Below are 16,875 nucleotides of genomic sequence, written 5' to 3' on the forward strand. Positions count from 1 at the left end.
ATCATGTCTTTAAGATTTTACTGAATGAAAAGTCAATCAAAAGATTGTTTAACTGGCCCGAAGCCAATAGATATTTTTCTGAGTCGGAGAACTGTCAACCTGTTTACAGCCCACAACATATTTGTGAATATGTTTGACGATGTGATTAAACGAGCTGGGTCTCTTCTCTAGGAAACGTGAATGAAGGCATTGAAGATTATGAAGGGCTTTGATGGGATAGACATTGAGAAGATGTTTCTATTTGTGTGAGGAGCCTGAACTAGGTCATAAATATAAGACAGCCACTAATAAATCCAATAGTCAAAATTCAGAGCATTCTTCTTTACCCAGAGAATGGTTCGTGTGGCATTCACTACCACAAAGAGTGACTGGGGTGAAGAGAAGCTTTTACGGGGGAGCAGGATAATTACGGGCTGGATTTTCCCACAGGGCTTGGGACTCCTCCAACCTCTTGACCAAATGAAGGTCCTTAGGCCACGCTTGCTATCAGAGAGACATGGCTGCAGTCTTATTCACTGATTGCCTTACGACCTTTCATCACTGCGGCCCCATCATTCTGGACATGGAAGCTGTGGTGCTGTTGGCCCCCAGACTACCACAAGGGGGGTTCCTCAATCGAACTTGCAGCCTCAGCTCATGGTGAGGAGTCACTCTGCTGTTGGTAGGATACTGGTGCCCACTCTCAATGGCCCTGAGGTGGGGTCTTAATTGGCTGCTGGTCTCTGCAGAGCAGGGAGCTGACCCCATTCCCAGGAATGTGCGGGCAGCTGTCCTGACATGTTTCCTTGCTATTTTCCCCATTCCCCCTGTCTCCACAGCACTAGGAAAATCTAACCTTCCATGAGGAAGGAAGGAATAAAAGGATATGCTGATAGACCAAGCAAGAGTGATGAAGAGACTCATGGAGCATCAACACCAGAATGGACCAGTCGGGATGAATAGCCTCTGACTGCGTTGTATATTCACAATGATTGTCAGTACCCCGTTTGTGTTCACAAGGTTATAAGGTCATTGTGAGTATGCTCGCATTAAACTTTCTTGTGTAATCCCGAGTGAATTAGCACATTTTGCAATCAGTAGACTGACTGTCGGTGTTCGATGAAAGTTCTGCAGTTACACGTCGCTGAGGCTAAGTAAGTGGTGCCATCAATGTGGCCTCCTGCGTTGTGCCATGTGGGTCGTGTGGTGCTGTTCCATTTGTGGTGTTGACGCTTGAGTTCATTTTGCCAGTATACACAGACAGGTTGCCAGTGTAAAAGTTTGATGTGCATTGGATCAGCTTTCTACAAGCCCCACGGCCTGAACCCACTTCTCTTTGTTTTTCTGTTTGTTTTAACAGGGTCAGTTTAACTTTGTGGAAATAATTATTAAACCTCTAGACTTTGAGAGCAATCTAGTAACCCTGCAAGCACGGAAGGGTAAGTGACAGTGACGGATCGTTACAAGCTGTGGATTTTTGTCAACATTCAGTACAAGTGTTTGCATTTGTTTTTTTAAACGAGTGCTGCATACACCATGCATTGCCACTCGTTGCAGCCGTGCATGAGTCCTTGATTTTGATAAATATTCACCAGAAAACTAATGAATTGCAATATATTTACATACTAAATTACTTGGGAACATGTCCCAATTACATATATTTATATACAAGGCATTTCAAATGTCTTACCATGATTTATTGAATTACTGGTTACATCTAATTCTAGACAAACTTAATATGTTAATATAAATATGGATTACAAGGTCTTTAAGGCAAAAGTTCATTTCTATCCATTCTCAACATCCCAAAACATTTAAGCAAGTGATATACAGTCACTGTTCTGCAGCTGAAATCCTGGAGTAATGTTTGCAATCTTCTTGCTCTTGCGTGGAAAGTTCAATCAGTGCATTACCGTTAATCTAGGTGAGCGTTTTAAAGCCACATGTTTAGACTTGGTGTTTGATTTGTGGGAGTGATTTGATTTATTATTGTCGTGTTGGGATACAGTGAAAAGTATTGTTCCTTGCGCGCTAAACTGACAAAACATACCATTCATTAGAGTACATGGGGAGAAGGAAAGGATGCAGAAGGTAATGTTACAGTCATAGCTAGGGTGCAGAGAAAGATCAACTTAATACGAGGTAGGTCCATTCAAAAGTCTGATGGCAGCAGGGAAGAATCTGTTCTTGAGTTGGTTGGTATGTGACCTCTGACTTTTGTGTCTTTTTCCCGACGGAGGAATGTGGAAGAGAGTATGTCTGGGTTACGTGGGATGCTTTATTATATTAGCTGCTTTTCCAAGGCAGTGGGAAGTGTAGATAGTCAGTGAATGGTTTGTGTGATGTACTGGGCTACGTTCACGATCCTTTGTAGTTTCTTGCGGTTTTGGTCAGAGCAGGAGCCATTACAAGCTGTGATACATTCGGATAGGATGCTTTCTATGGTGCATCTGTAATAATTGGTGAAAGTCGTAGCTGACATGCCAAATTTCCTTAGCCTCCTGAGCAAGTAAAGGCCTTGGTGGGCTTTCTTAACTATAGCGTCGGCATAGAACATAGAACATAGAACATAGAACATTACAGCGCAGAACAGGCCCTTCGGCCCACGATGTTGCACCGACCAGTTAAAAAAAAAACTGTGACCCTCCAACCTAAACCAATTTCTTTTCGTCCATGAACCTATCTACGGATCTCTTAAACGCCCCCAAACTAGGCGCATTTACTACTGATGCTGGCAGGGCATTCCAATCCCTCACCACCCTCTGGGTAAAGAACCTACCCCTGACATCGGTTCTATAACTACCCCCCCTCATGGAGGGACTAGGACAGGTTGTTGGTGATCTGGACACCTAAAAACTTGAAGCTCCTTAAAGCATCAAGAGTCTTGTTGGATGGTGAATTGGAATTTGGGACTCGCTATCACAAGGATTGGTTGAGGAAAATAAGGTAGGTACATGTCAGGGATCCCAGGTAAGGATTTGAGGGAGAAAGGAATAGAAAATGATGCTGATTAGGATTAGATGGAAAGGGGAGCGAGGAGGCAGGAGGGCAGCACAAATGTTGGCACAGACCTAACGGGCTGAATGGCCTGATTCTGTGCTGTAATTTTATATAAAACCAGTATCTGTGTAACTGGAAGTAAATAACTTCATATCGAGATGTAACTTTTTTTTTTGTTTGGACATGGTTTCTCAACAGGTGATGCAGGTTAATTTTGCTCTTTTGTAGATATGGAGGGGCTGGTTGACACAAGTGTGGCTAGGATTGTGTCAGACAAGAATCTTCCCCTGTTAGTGCGACAAATGGCTCTGCATGCAAATGTAAGTATGTTGTTTAATTCAGCTCTGTGTTTGCAGGACATCAAGGGTTTAGCTGCCGTTACGCAGACCGGAGTGGACCACATTGTAATTTTCATTAATTCCTGTTCTGCATCGACGCCAATCACAACAGCAGATTTCTGCCCACGTCCAAAGCGAATATTGCTTTGTGGCATTAAATAGCAAGTTTGGAATTCAAAAGTTGTTTGCTGTTTTTCAATGTTTACATTGAATGCATATCACTGGCAGCCACTTAGACAAGGCTGTGCCTCTTCATGCCAATTGCTGCTGGTTTCTCTCTCTCTCAAATCATTGTTCCTTTCGATGCTTATACGTGGATTTGGAAAGGGATGTAAAGCAGAATTGAGCACACATGCAGCTGTAGGCTGTTGAACTGTCATTGGTCATACTTGGAAAGGGCCCTGCTGGAGACAGACACGTACATCAAACTGTTCATTTCTCAGAGCGTCAAGAAGCTTAATTCATTGCAGACCTTTTTGTGACCCCTTCTTTACAAAATGTAGCAAAATCTTTCAGCCACCACAAACATGAGACTTAAAAACTTGAATCTTTTGTTGATTGGATCAATAACTTTCTCAAGTCATGGTGGCACCGTGGTTGGCACTGCTACCTCAGCATCAGGGACCCAGGTTCAATTCTGGCCTCGGGTGACTTGGTGGGCTTTCTTAACTATAGCGTCGGCATGGAGGGACTAGGACAGGTTGTTGGTGATCTGGACACCTAAAAACTTGAAGCTCCTTAAAGCATCAAGAGTCTTGTTGGATGGTGAATTGGAATTTGGGACTCGCTATCACAAGGATTGGTTGAGGAAAATAAGGTAGGTACATGTCAGGGATCCCAGATAAGGATTTGGGGGAGAAAGGAATAGAAAATGATGCTGATTAGGATTAGATGGAAAGGGGAGCGAGGAGGCAGGAGAGCAGCGGATTCTCCCCCGTGTCTGCGTGGGTTTCCTCTGGGTGCTCCTGGGTGCTCCCACAGTCCGAAAAAGTGCAGGTTAGGTGGATTGGCCATGCTAAATTACCCCTTAGTGGCCCAAGCTGTGTAGGTTAGATGGATTAGCCCTGCAAAATGTGTGGGGGGTTACTGGGATGGCTCAGGGGAGAGGGTAAGATACCCTGTCAGCGAGTCAGTGCAGTCTTGGTGGGCCGAATGGCCTCTTCTGCACTATGATTCTGAGTCGCACTGGAACAGTTGGCATCTTCTGTTCAACTAATCTACAACATGTTGTTCTTTGCCTGTTAATAACATCACCAGTATCTGCAGAAGACTGGGCAGTGAATTAGTGGTGCATAGAAAATGTTCATCCGAGGAATTTGGATCACACCAAAGCCAAGATTATTCCTAGGATGCTATGAAAAGTTACATCTATCAAGCTAGCAATCTGCAGGGTTCATCTGGGATGTCAACTATTCTTGTATTTTTGTTTCAGATTGAAAATAAGTCTTCAACTTTATCCAATTGCTCAGTTTTTTAATGCATACTCTACAATGTGGCTATCGTCCTTAGACACAGACCTTGGTCTGATGTACAGTTTTGATACTAGTTTCATTTCAACGTCAGTGCTGAGAATAATTTGTGTTCTTTCTTGCACCAGATGGCTTCGCTTGTTCACCACAACAGTGCAGTTCCTTCAGAAGCCTACGCATCCAAGTGGCTGGCCAGGTTGCGACAGATAAAACGGATTCGATCTAAGGTACAGATACTGACAATTGGTCACTTAACTAAATACCCGATCGTCTCCTTATCCAGAGATGGTTATAATATTGGATTCTCAGCTGCATGGAGCAGTTGAGGTGAATAGCACAGATGTATTTAAGTGAAAACTAGGTAAGCATACAAAGGAGAAAAGAACAGAAGTTTATGCTGATAGGATTGGGTAGAGAGGCATGGGAGAAGGATAATCTGGAGTATAAACAGCAGCTACGAGGAGTTGGACTAATTAGCCTTCCCTGCACTTCATGTAAAAATAATCTGTTCGACATGTCTTTGTAGAATCCAGTCAGGAATTGAGAAAACATTTTTTAAAATTCATTTATGGGACATGGGCGTCGCTGGCTAGGCCAGCATTTATTGCCCATCCCTAGTTGCCCTTGGAGGGCAGTTGATAGTCAACCACATTGCTGTGGCTCTGGAGTCACATGTAGGCCAGACCAGGTAAGGACAGCAGATTTAGAACATAAGAACATAAGAAATAGGAGCAGGAGTAGGCCATCTAGCCCCTCGAGCCTGCCCCGCCATTCAATAAGATCATGGCTGATCTGACGTGGATCAGTACCACTTACCCGCCTGATCCCCATAACCCTTAATTCCCTTACCGATCAGGAATCTATCCATCCGCGCTTTAAACATATTCAGCGAGGTAGCCTCCACCACCTCAGTGGGCAGAGAATTCCAGAGATTCACCACCCTCTGGGAGAAGAAGTTCCTCCTCAACTCTGTCCTAAACCGACCCCCCTTTATTTTGAGGCTGTGTCCTCTAGTTTTAACCTCCTTACTAAGTGGATTTCCTTCCCTAAAGGACATAAGTGAACTAGATGGGTTTTTCCGCCAATCGACAATGGTTTCATGGTCATCAGTAGATTCATAATTCCAGATTTTTTAAAATTAAGTTCAACTTCCACCATCTGCCGTGGCGGGATTCGAACCCGGTCCCCCAGAACATTAGCTGAGTTTCTGGATTAATAGTCTAGCAATAATACCACTGGGCCATCGCCTCCCCATCAAACTTCTTTACCTAGTGAGTGGTGAGAGTGTGACACTTGCTACTAGATAGTTGAGGTGAATTGGATGCATTTAAAGGGAAGCTAGAAAAACGAGAGGAAGAGAAATATGGGCGATTATGTTGATGAAAATGGTGGAGGGGGCATGGAGTAGGGAAGAAGCTCATAGAGGGCATAAACACTGGTTAGACCAGTTGTGCCTGATAGTTTGTTTCTGTGATGTAAACCATCTGTATTATCAGTATCTTAATCATGGGTTGCAAGCCCTTTCCTTAGGGCCAGATCTGGTAATGATTGGGCACTGCTCTATAAATGGTTAATGAACATGGGTGCCACTGCTATTGAGCATTTCTTAGGCTGATGCCCCCCTCTCTCTCAGACAAAACATCTACCTTTTTTCTCTTTCTGCGTAGGTGTACGAAGACCTGCAGTATCGTCAGAATGCTGGAACCTCCCTGATTCAGATGCATGCCGCTGGCCAAAGCAAAACCCACCACCATCACCATCACCACCACCACCATTACGCCTCGCAGCAGGCGCAGTCACAGCCGGCCGGTGCAGAAACCGGCCAGAGGAAAAGACTAATGTCCACTGTGGATGATTTCACAGACTTTGTTTAAAACGGTCCCTGGCGTGTGTACACACAGGCCCTGTTGAATGTGTGCAATATGTACACCATACTGTGACGAAAGCCAAATGGTTATTTGGTCTGCGGAAGTGGGTGGGGTTGGATTGGGGGGGGGGGGGTGGGGATGGGGGATTATCTCTGCACAGCTTGTGAAGAAGTTAAAGGTATATGCTGCTTTCTCCTGACTTCCCAGACAGAAGTATCCCAGTTTGGCGACAGACCGCTTGAAGATGCAGATAATTGTGCAGAGGCGGTTGTTAATTACGGATCTTCCCACCTGCACCTCTGTGAAACTATATGATGGGTATGACATATTGAAGAAACAACCTACTTTTCCGTTTCGAAAGAGGGCCTCGAGCTGTCTCAGACACCACAAAGCCGGACTCGCTAATGGGCTTGATGATCAGAGCAAACTGCCTCAGCGAAGATAATTTGGGTGTGAGGAGCGTATGACCAGGGCAGAAGACTGGTATTCAGTTCCATTCTGATCTTGTAATAACTAATGTTGTGCAATTGCCTTGTAGAGGAATGAATGTTGTTGTTCTCCACACAATTGGAGCACAATTGTCAAGTGTATGATGTAATTAAGACTCCACTAAAAGTGAATAAATTGCATTTGAACATGGCTGCTCGAGTTAACATGGGCTGTTCCTTTACAAGTCGTCACCTGGTGGAGTTCACTTTTCCTCCTTTACTCAGAGATTAGTAATAGTTACTGTTTTAGCATTGGTAGTTACTGTAGAGCCCCAAACAAAGTTATTTTTTGTAAGATGGCTGAATAAGATTCAATGTGGGTATGGCTTGCGTTGATTCCTTCACCAGTCTTAACTTGTACACAGTCTCACGGACAGCACGGTGGCACAGTGGTCGGCACTGCTGCCTCACAGCGCCAGGGACCCTGGTTCGAATCCGGGCTTGGGTCACTCTCTGTGTCGAGTTTGCACTTTCTCCCCGTGTCTGCATGGGTTTCCTCCGGGTGCTCCGGTTTCCTCCCACAGTCTGAAGATGTGCAGGTTGGGTGGATTGGCCATGCTAAATGGGGATTAGCAGGGTAAATATGTGGGATTACGGGAATAGGACCTGGGTGGGATTGTGGTTGATGGGCTGAATGGTCTCCTTTTGTACAGTAGGCATTCTATGACTCTAACAGTTAGTACTCAAGGTAGCTTCTAAAGTTCTGGGCTCTGCAGGAAAGGGAGTACCTGCCTCTGCTGGAGTCTCTGTATATTCACATAATGCACACTTCCCAGTGCATTATTTACAAGAACATGGTTTCTATACCTTGTAAACAGAAACAACTTATAGACACTCCACTTGAGACAGACTTTTGTTTTATAAATTTCAAACTACGTGCAATCTAAATTGGCATGTGTCATGTAGGCAGTGTTAGAATGAAAACAGAAGGTGCTGGAAGAACTCTGGTCTGGCAACATCGGTGAAGAGAGAAACAAGAGTTGATGTTTCGAGTCCGATTATGACTCCTCTTTGGAACTGGATTGTGCTGATTTTCCAGTCCTTTGCATCACTTGAGAGGTGGCTAAACATTTATGGCATTTTCAGTGTTTAAAAACTATTGCCGTTGCCACTTGCATTGTATGTGCCGCCTGTTTTCCCATGTCTTGTCAAGAGGAAAAAGGAAGCGTATGTAAGGATGAGAAAACAAGGTTCAGTTGGGTGGCTTGAGGGTTACAGGGTAGCAAGGAATGAGCTTAAAAAGAGGGCTTCGGAGAGCTAGGAGGGGGCATGAGAAGTCCTTGGCGGGTCGGATCAAGGAAAACCCCAAGGCTTTTTACTCTTATGCGAGAAATAAAAGAATGACCAGGGTGAGGTTAGGGCCGGTCAAGGACAGTAGTGGGAGCTTGTGCATGGAGTCAGAAGAGATAGGAGAGGCGATGAATGAATACTTTTCTTCAGTGTTCACCAAGGAGAGGGGCCATGTTTTTGAGGATGAGTGTGTGATACAGGCTGATAGGCTGGAGGAGGTAGATGTTCTGAGGGAAGATGTATTAGCAATTTTGAAAAACCTGAGGGTCGATAAGTCCCCTGGGCCAGATGGGATATATCCTAGGATTCTTTGGGAGGCAAGGGATGAGATTGCAGAGCGTTTGGCTTTGATCTTTGGGTCCTCACTGTCCACGGGGTTAGTGCCAGAGGACTGGAGAGTGGCGAATGTTGTTCCTCTGTTCAAGAAAGGAAATAGGAATGACCCTGGTAATTATAGGCCAGTTAGTCTTACTTCGGTGGGATAGGATTTATGACCATTTGGAAAGATGTCGCTTAATCTGGGATAGTCAACATGGATTCATGAAGGGTAAGTCTTGCCTCACAAATTGTGGAGGGTGGAGGGATGTTGTAGGCTGCAAAGAAACATTGATAGGATGCAGAGCTGGGCCGAAAAATGGCAGATGGAGTTTAACCCTGATAAGTGTGAGGTGTTTCATTTGGTAGGACAAATTTGAATACGGATTACAGGGTCAACGGCAGGGTTCTGAGGAATGTGGAGGAACAGAGAGATCTTGGGGTTCATATCCTCAGATCTCTGAAGGTTGCCACTGAAGTGGATAGAGCCGTGAAGAAGGCCTATAGTGTGTCAGCGTTTATTAACGGGGGTTTGAGTTTGAGCCGTGGGATTATGCTGCAACTGTACAGGACCTTGGTGAGGCCACATTTGGAATATTGTGTGCAGTTCTGGTCACCTCACTATAAGAAGAACGTGGAAGCATTGGAGAGAGTGCAGAGGAGATTTACTAGGATGCTGCCTGGTTTGGAGGGTAGGTCTTATGAGGAAAGGTTGAGGGAGCTGGAGCTTTTCTCTTTAGAGCAGAGGAGGATGAGAGGCGACTTAATAGAGGTTTATAAGATGATGAGAGGGATAGATAGAGTGGACGTTCAGAGACTATTTCCTCGGGTGGATGGAGCTGTTACTGGGGGGCATAACTATAAGGTTCATGGTGGGAGATATAGGAGGGATGTCCGAGGTAGGTTCTTTACTCAGAGAGTGGTTGGGGTATGGAATGGACTGCCTGCTGTGATAGTGGAGTCGGACACTTTAGGAACTTTCAAGCGGTTATTAGATAGGCACATGGAGCACACCAGGATGATAGGGAGTGGGATAACTTGATCTTGGTTTTGGACAAAGCTCGGCACAACATCGCGGGCCGAAGGGCCTGTACTGTGCTGTACTGTTCTATGAAGCAGCAATTTAATTACATCCCAAACGACTACGCAGCCAATGAAGTACTTCTGATTTGTAGTAACATGGGGGTAAATAGACAGCTAATTTGTTTAGAAAGGTCTAAATACAGAGATGCTCTAAAGTTTATTTATTAGTGTCACAAGTAGGCTCACATTAACACTGCAATGAGGTTACTCTGAAAATCCCCTCGTCACCACACTCCGGCCCCTGTCCAGGTGCACGGAGAATTTAGCATAGCCACTGCATCTAACCAGCACGTCTTTCGGACTGTGGGAGGAAACCGGAGCACCCGGAGGAAACCCACGCAGACACGGGAGAACGTGCAGACTCTGCACAGACAGTGACCCAATCCGGGAATCGAGCCCAGGTTCCTGGCAACGTGAGGCAGCAGTGGTAACCACTGTGCCACCTAGTAAGATACAAGATGCCCATTGTAAAGGGACTAATGAGGAAAAATTGAACAAATTTGAAACGAAAGCTGTAATTAAACAATTTAAGTGAGTGGAGTAGGGAAATCTCAGGTGCACATTAACAAATACAGCTTAAGGTTACACAAACCAAATGTTGCGGATGCTGGAAATCTGAAATGGGAGGGAAGTGCTGGAAATACTCAGGTCTGGCAGCATCTGTGGAGCGAGAAACAGGATTAACATTTCACAACCCTTCATCAGAACTGGGGAAGGCTATAGGTTAACCCAGAATATTCCTTTTGGATCAGACAGGTGAGCATAAATTTTAAAAATCCTGCACAGAAAAGGCAGGTGCAACGTAAAAGTCTTAACGCTTATTTCAAGATATATATATATATAGTATCAGTGTGCAGTTTGCCATTTGTGATGTGAAGTAGTTATGTCTTCTGTTTTAAAAGAAAATTCAAATCCTGATATACCAACAATGAACTCATTTGATCAGTCAAACCTTTATTTGACATTGTCTTTCAGTGCATCAGAAATGTTTCTGGCGTAACGATTACAATTATTTACACATTTGGTTTAATCCTACATTAATACTGTCTACTGATGGTTCAAAGAAATGGATTATCAAACTTCATCGAAATGATGGCAAAAAGCAACTAAATTGATAAATGAGCATTGGAGTTCTAATTCCAGGGCCTTAAGCTATTGCATGTCGTTCATCTTTAGCATTGGATGCTTATGAAAGAGTCCACGGTTATCCCAAGTTCTGTAAGGATATTTACACCAGTGGAGAAATCCACCTATTCATTACAATTCACCCGGTGTTTGCTATTACTGTGGAACGTTCCTCATTCTGGTCAGAAAGCCATGTGCTGAATGACGTCTGGGCTTGTAACAATCTTTTCACCAAGACCTGACTGAGCTACACCGCAACAAACTCTCGTTGCGAAAGGTTTCCCGCTTGGAACTAGATACCCTGATGCCTAGGGATACATCATCTGCAGCAAAGTAACCTGACAAGCTGGGAGGTCTTTTGCTCTCTCTCTCTGTTCTGACTGGGTGAATGTGCGATCTTAGATATTCAAATAACGAAATGAATAACATAACTGAGGTGGCTTTGACACTTGGGGGTTTGTCCTCCATTAATCAGCATTTGGCACTTTAGCACATATTTTATTTTTATTTATTAGTCAAAAGTAGGCTTACATTAACACTGCAATGAAGTTACTGTGAGAATCCCCGAGTCGCCACACTCCGGCGCCTGTTCGGGTACACTGAGGGAAAATTTAGCATAGCCAATGCATCGAGCCAGCAAATCTTTCAGACTGTGGGAGGAAACCCACACAGATGTGGGGAGAACGTGCAAATTCCACGCAGTGACTCCAAACTGGGAATCAAACCCGGGTCCCTGGCGCTGAGAGGCAGCAGTGCTAACCATTGTGCCACCGTAAGTAATGTTATAAACTAAATCATGACTGTTCAATTGTTAAAGCTCTTTTGATCAGGCCCAACTATCAGAAGTGGGATTCAGAGGTGTACTTTGAGGAATATCCTCCAACATAGCAGCGAAAAACTTTCTGGGGTTTTGAATACACAGCTGATTTCTGTCTCAACCTATCTGGCTCGCCTAAAATCAAATGCAGGATCAAGCGTGAGATTAGGTGTAATGCCTTTTCTTGTCAGTTTGGATCTTGTATGTCTCTGTTGTGGGAACCGTGAATTGGATTCAATTTGAATTGGTTTTTGGAGCAAGCAAGGAGATGGATTAAGGGCTTTCCCTGTCCATTCTGCGCATTGGCTTTATAACTCTTGAGAAAGGAATAAAAATGAGAAAACAAAATGGACGAGCCTATTCCACGCTCCCACTGCGACTGCTGGAGGAAATCTCATCACCAGTAAGTAGCCCTTTGTTTAAGAAAGAGATAAAAGTCCAATGACTACCTTGAGCATTCCAATTTAATGAAAAAGAAATGCTTTTGTTTTAACTCATTCCTGGCAATGTTGGGAAGATTGGCCTGGGGCTGCTACAGTGCCTGACAGTGAGGGGAAACAAAGGACGGGATTTTCCGGCCGGCCGCTCTCGCCCCAAAACTGGAAAATCCCACCCGAGGCCAATGGACCTTGGCATGGTCCGCCCCCTGCCTGCTACGATTGCCATGGTAGGCAGGACGGGAAAATTCCCCTCAAAATGTCTCAGAGACTGAAGAAATCCTGCTCTTTTTGCTTTGATTTCTCTTTCGAGCCAATGTTTCAGTGTCAGATGCACTATTTTGCCGCAAGTGCTTTTCAAAAGATTAAACAAGTCAACAGAAATAATCAAAGGGGTATAAAGTTGGGAAAACCCCATCTGGTACACTAATGTTCTTTAGGGAAGGAAATATGACATCCTTACCCAGTCTGGTCTACATGTGACCCCAGAGCCACAGCAATGTGGTTGACTCTCAACTAACTGCCCTCTGAAATGGCCTAGCAAGCCACTCAGTTCAAGGGCAATTAGGAATGGGCAATAACTGCTGGCCAACCAGCAACACCCATGTCCCATGAATGAATTTTTAAAAAGTTAACCATTGCTCTATCCGATTTTTGAAGTTAGCTAGTAATGAGGTGTTCCTTTATCGGTTATCACCACTCGTGTTAAGGCACACCTGAGAGAGAGATTCGGGACAAGGACACAAAAAGATGATTCTGTAGTAGAAACCTCTGTGATGGTGGGCTGAACATTCACTTATCAAATCATGACTGACCTGTATCTTAAAACTAAATCAAATGCTTCCCCACAGTGAGGGCTAAGGTGACTGTGATGTAGTTAGCCCATTCGTAGGACATGAAGGGCGGCACGATAGCACAGTGGTTAGCACTGCTGCTTCACAGCTCCAGGGACCTGGGTTCGATTCCCGGCTTGGCTCACTGTGTGGAGTTTGCACATTCTCCCCGTGCCTGCGTGGGTTTCCTCCGGGTGCTCCAAAGATGTGTGGGTTAGGTTGATTGGCCATGCTAAAAATTGCCCTTAGTGTCCTGAGATGTGTAGGTTAGAGGGATTAGTGGGTAAATATGTAGGGATATGGGGGTAGGGCCTGGGTGGGATTGTGGTCGGTGCTGACTCGATGGGCCGAATGGCCTCTTTCTGTACTGTCGGGTTTCTATGACACACTAATGAGGTGTTAGATTTGTTGTGCCTCTGTTAAGATAGCAAACACAGTAACATTGTACCATAAGCATCATGTGTATTTGCATCACAAACAGTAATTTCTACGCTGAGTGTGTAGGATCAAGGAATTACTTTTAACTTGTTAATTCACAAGTCTCTTACAATACCTCCATCATGACAAGTGATTTGTACTGTCCAGCATCCGCTTATAATAGTAAGTTAGCTCGCTGCTAGTTTCGGCTATGGGTATAGGTGTGTAAATGTGTTGGGGATTCATGTGCATTTTATAATACTTATAGTCTGTTTCCTAGTTGCAGTGCTGGGACAGTGTTATTTTAGTTAAAAGTCCTATTTACAGATTAAAGTCAACACATTGCCACGTTACATTCTGTCGCAGAAATTAGTGAAACTTAAGCAAAAAATACTGACTTGTAAAATTACTTGTGTGCTCTGACTTTCTTCAATCATCAACTGAAGGTAACTCAAAATGAAGTGATTAAAACAGCATTTTTTAAATAAGTGCACCTTTTAGTGCATGGCTACAAAAGCGAATTTATACAATCTCTCCTCCTGAGCTGTCCTCAAATTAAAGTGCTTGTTAATACATAGAAAGTAAACCATTTTCTTTTTCCTTAAAATGTCCATCCTCTTTAAGGCGTCTCTGGTGGTTAACTTGTCTTACGGTGCTCCCTGCCATGCTGCTAGATCAGGGCTTCCCAAACTGCAGCAGGGTGGGGGGACCTAGGTGACGTTGGCGGGCTACTCCCTGGTGGGCGGTGCCCACTTATTTTTGTCCTTAATTCCAGAGGTAACGTTCTCAGCCTCAAGTCTTTACAAAACCTTCTGGTAAAAACCAAAGTGTGTTTGTTGGACAACCTTGTTGGACCTGTGCAGTACTTTGGTCGTCATTTTTTAAGATGCCAATGCCACTTGTTGAATTCTCTCCTGCTTTTTCGCAAGCAAACTGTAGTCAGTTTACGGAGCTACGGAGTGAGAGCCGGGGATCAGTTGGGGTGGCTCTTTCAGAGTGTTGGCACAGCTATGATTGGTTGAATGACCTCCTGTGCTGTATGATACAAACACCTACTCAGTATTTGAATGCATTTGATCATCTGAAGTAGCGTGCCGCCACTTCTTGCCTGAAACTTTAGACTTTCTTCGAGGCGGTTGAGCTTGCGTTGTGTAGCCTTCGGCTAATAGGATGCTTCCAAGCTGCTGCCCAGCCTGCACACCACTTGTGCTATTTGTCCTTGTGTTGCCTCTCGAGGTCCATGGAGATAAATGGAGGTCGTCACCCCGTCTCTTGCTGACTCTGATCTGCCTGTATGCAGCAAACAGTTCTTTAGCCTTTTTGTTGATCTTCCTCTGGTGCATTCTGTCCTGGACATTCCTCAGTTTGCACTCAATCTGATAGACATCCTCCGTCGCCATGTTTACCCTGTCGAACTGCTCGAGCAGTGCTTCGAACAGTGGCGCTAGGCGGTGGATGTTCGTCTCGACTTGCGCCTCTTTGTTGGGGCTGGCGAGAGGGAAGGTGTCCATTGGGATGGAAACGCTGGAAGCGGAGGATGAGGAAATATCGGAGATGGTGCTGGCGGTGTGGAGGTACGTTGACTTAGAATCTGCGGAAGACCGGGACGGTAAGGGGACCATGCCTTCAAATTTGACTTTGTGGCGGAACTGCGAAAATAAAAACAAAACCTAACTTGATGGGTTACAGGTCAAAGGGGAATAAAGAAGATCCCACTCCAGGGATCTGAATGTTAATTCCAGTGCAGTACAGAGGGAATTCTGTCTGATTCATTTTTTGATTTAAGATATTAAACCACGGCCCCGTTTACTTTCTCAGTAGAGACTAAAAGATCTTGCAGCCCTGTATCAATGAAGGACGGTGGGGAGGATGGGGTGTTTGCCCAAAAGCCTTGCCCGATACAGAGTTCTCAACCCACATCACTAAAACATTATCCAGTCGTTATTGCATTACTGTTTATGGGAGCTTGCTGTGTACAAAGCAGTCTGCCACGTTTTTTAAATTACAACTATGGCTACACTTCAAGCCACACCAGCTGTAAAAATGATACACAAATGCAAGTCTTTCTTTAATGTATAAAGTGCCAAGGTGCGAGCATCCTGATTAACTCATCCTTTTGGGCAACATCATTCATTCTGTGATAACTACCTCAGCTGCAGAACATCCAAGTGACCTAGAGGTGGCACAGTTGAGGCAGCATGAAAAGCATCTCTGCAATGGGAATTACTGACTCTACAAGTCAGTATCTCACACCAACGGTGAGAAACATCCAGGGCAGAATTCTCCCATTTTGGGATAAATGGCAGGTGGCTCTGATGGTGCCTGTCCCTGTCCTGCTGACCAGAATAGCAAGCTGCTGCACCAGATTCTGCGCTTGGAACCTCATTAATTACACACAGACCAGTTCCCTTCCGACTCTCCCAGCGGAGCAGCAATCTGATCTGTCCGCCTGCCCTCAACTGACAGGGGTCGAAGGTCCCGGCGCCATATTTAAATACTGATCCAGCACACCTATATCACTCTATTGCCCCTTAGTGTCCCGGGACGCGTAGGTTAGAGGGATTAGCAGGGTAAATAAGTGGGGTTGAGGGGATAGGTGAGATTGTTGTCAGTGCAGACTCGATGGGCTGAATGGCCTCCTTCTGCACTGTCGGGTTTCTATGATTCTATCCTGCCCACCTGTCTTCACCAGACCGTGCGAGATGTCAGCAACCCAGAGGGAAAGGCTCGCAGCCTCAAGAGAAAAATCTATTCCTCGACTCATCCACCACCCATGCTACCCCGCCCCCCCCCCCCTCCCCACAAGCCCATCACCGGCGAGGCACCCATGCCCCTCTTGGGCCTCTACCCACCACCTCTGGAGTCTTCATCCATCCCATTCCAGTGAACGACGTGGTAGCCCTTAGACCCCCTCGTTTGTGAAGTTTTCATGCAGCCTTGTCAGTGTCCATCTTTCTTCCCCATGGTCTTCCCTCTGCCTTCCACTGTATGTCTTCATATCTCCTTGCCTGTCATTGTGAGCACCCCCCCCCACCAAACTTCCTTGCACAGTCCGGCCAGGCCAACTCTTCGCCCCCTCGCCCCAATCGTGCACTCCAGCCCCGGTCAAACTTTGGACCTTTGTTGCGATGGCTGCATGAGTCCCACGGCACAGCGCTATCCAGATAGATGCTGCTGTGTGGGAGAGGGGAAGGGAGGGAGACCTCTGTACGCCCCAACCTCAGGCTTTGTACTGATCCGTGACGGTGACACAAGAGGGTCCACGGGTCCAGCAGCACGGTGCTGTCCATGAAGACCAGCTCGACATGGAGATGGAGGTAGGAACCGGTCTGCCCCGGCAGAGTGGCAAACAGCACATCAGGAGCAGTGCAGCACTGTGGCAGGAAGTTCATAGAATCCTTTCAGTGCAGAAGGAG

General features: G+C 45.4%; 2 protein-coding genes across 8 annotated transcripts in view; one reads left to right on the plus strand and one right to left on the minus strand.

Annotated features, from left to right (window-relative positions):
• Positions 1–7,297, plus strand: part of tsc2 (TSC complex subunit 2) — an 81,482-nt gene extending 74,185 nt beyond the window's left edge. For 6 of the 7 annotated variants that reach the window (XM_078240672.1, XM_078240675.1, XM_078240674.1 and 3 more), the window contains 4 exons: positions 1,340–1,418; positions 3,208–3,299; positions 4,915–5,013; positions 6,454–7,297. In XM_078240672.1, the coding sequence (XP_078096798.1) occupies positions 1,340–1,418; positions 3,208–3,299; positions 4,915–5,013; positions 6,454–6,660 (477 nt within the window). In that variant the 3' untranslated portion in view covers positions 6,661–7,297. Of the gene's footprint in view, positions 1–1,339; positions 1,419–3,177; positions 3,300–4,914; positions 5,014–6,453 lie in introns of all 7 variants that reach the window. The other variant, XR_013500690.1, reaches the window with a different exon arrangement.
• A 3,474-nt stretch (positions 7,298–10,771) lies between these two features.
• Positions 10,772–16,875, minus strand: part of pkd1a (polycystic kidney disease 1a) — a 229,998-nt gene continuing 223,894 nt past the window's right edge. The window contains exon 47 of the mRNA XM_078240701.1: positions 10,772–15,108. Coding sequence (XP_078096827.1) covers positions 14,512–15,108 — 597 coding nt within the window. The 3' untranslated portion in view covers positions 10,772–14,511. The remainder of the gene's footprint in view (positions 15,109–16,875) is intronic.

This window comes from Mustelus asterias, chromosome 23 (genome assembly GCF_964213995.1).
Source record: "Mustelus asterias chromosome 23, sMusAst1.hap1.1, whole genome shotgun sequence".
Taxonomy (NCBI): domain Eukaryota; kingdom Metazoa; phylum Chordata; class Chondrichthyes; order Carcharhiniformes; family Triakidae; genus Mustelus; species Mustelus asterias.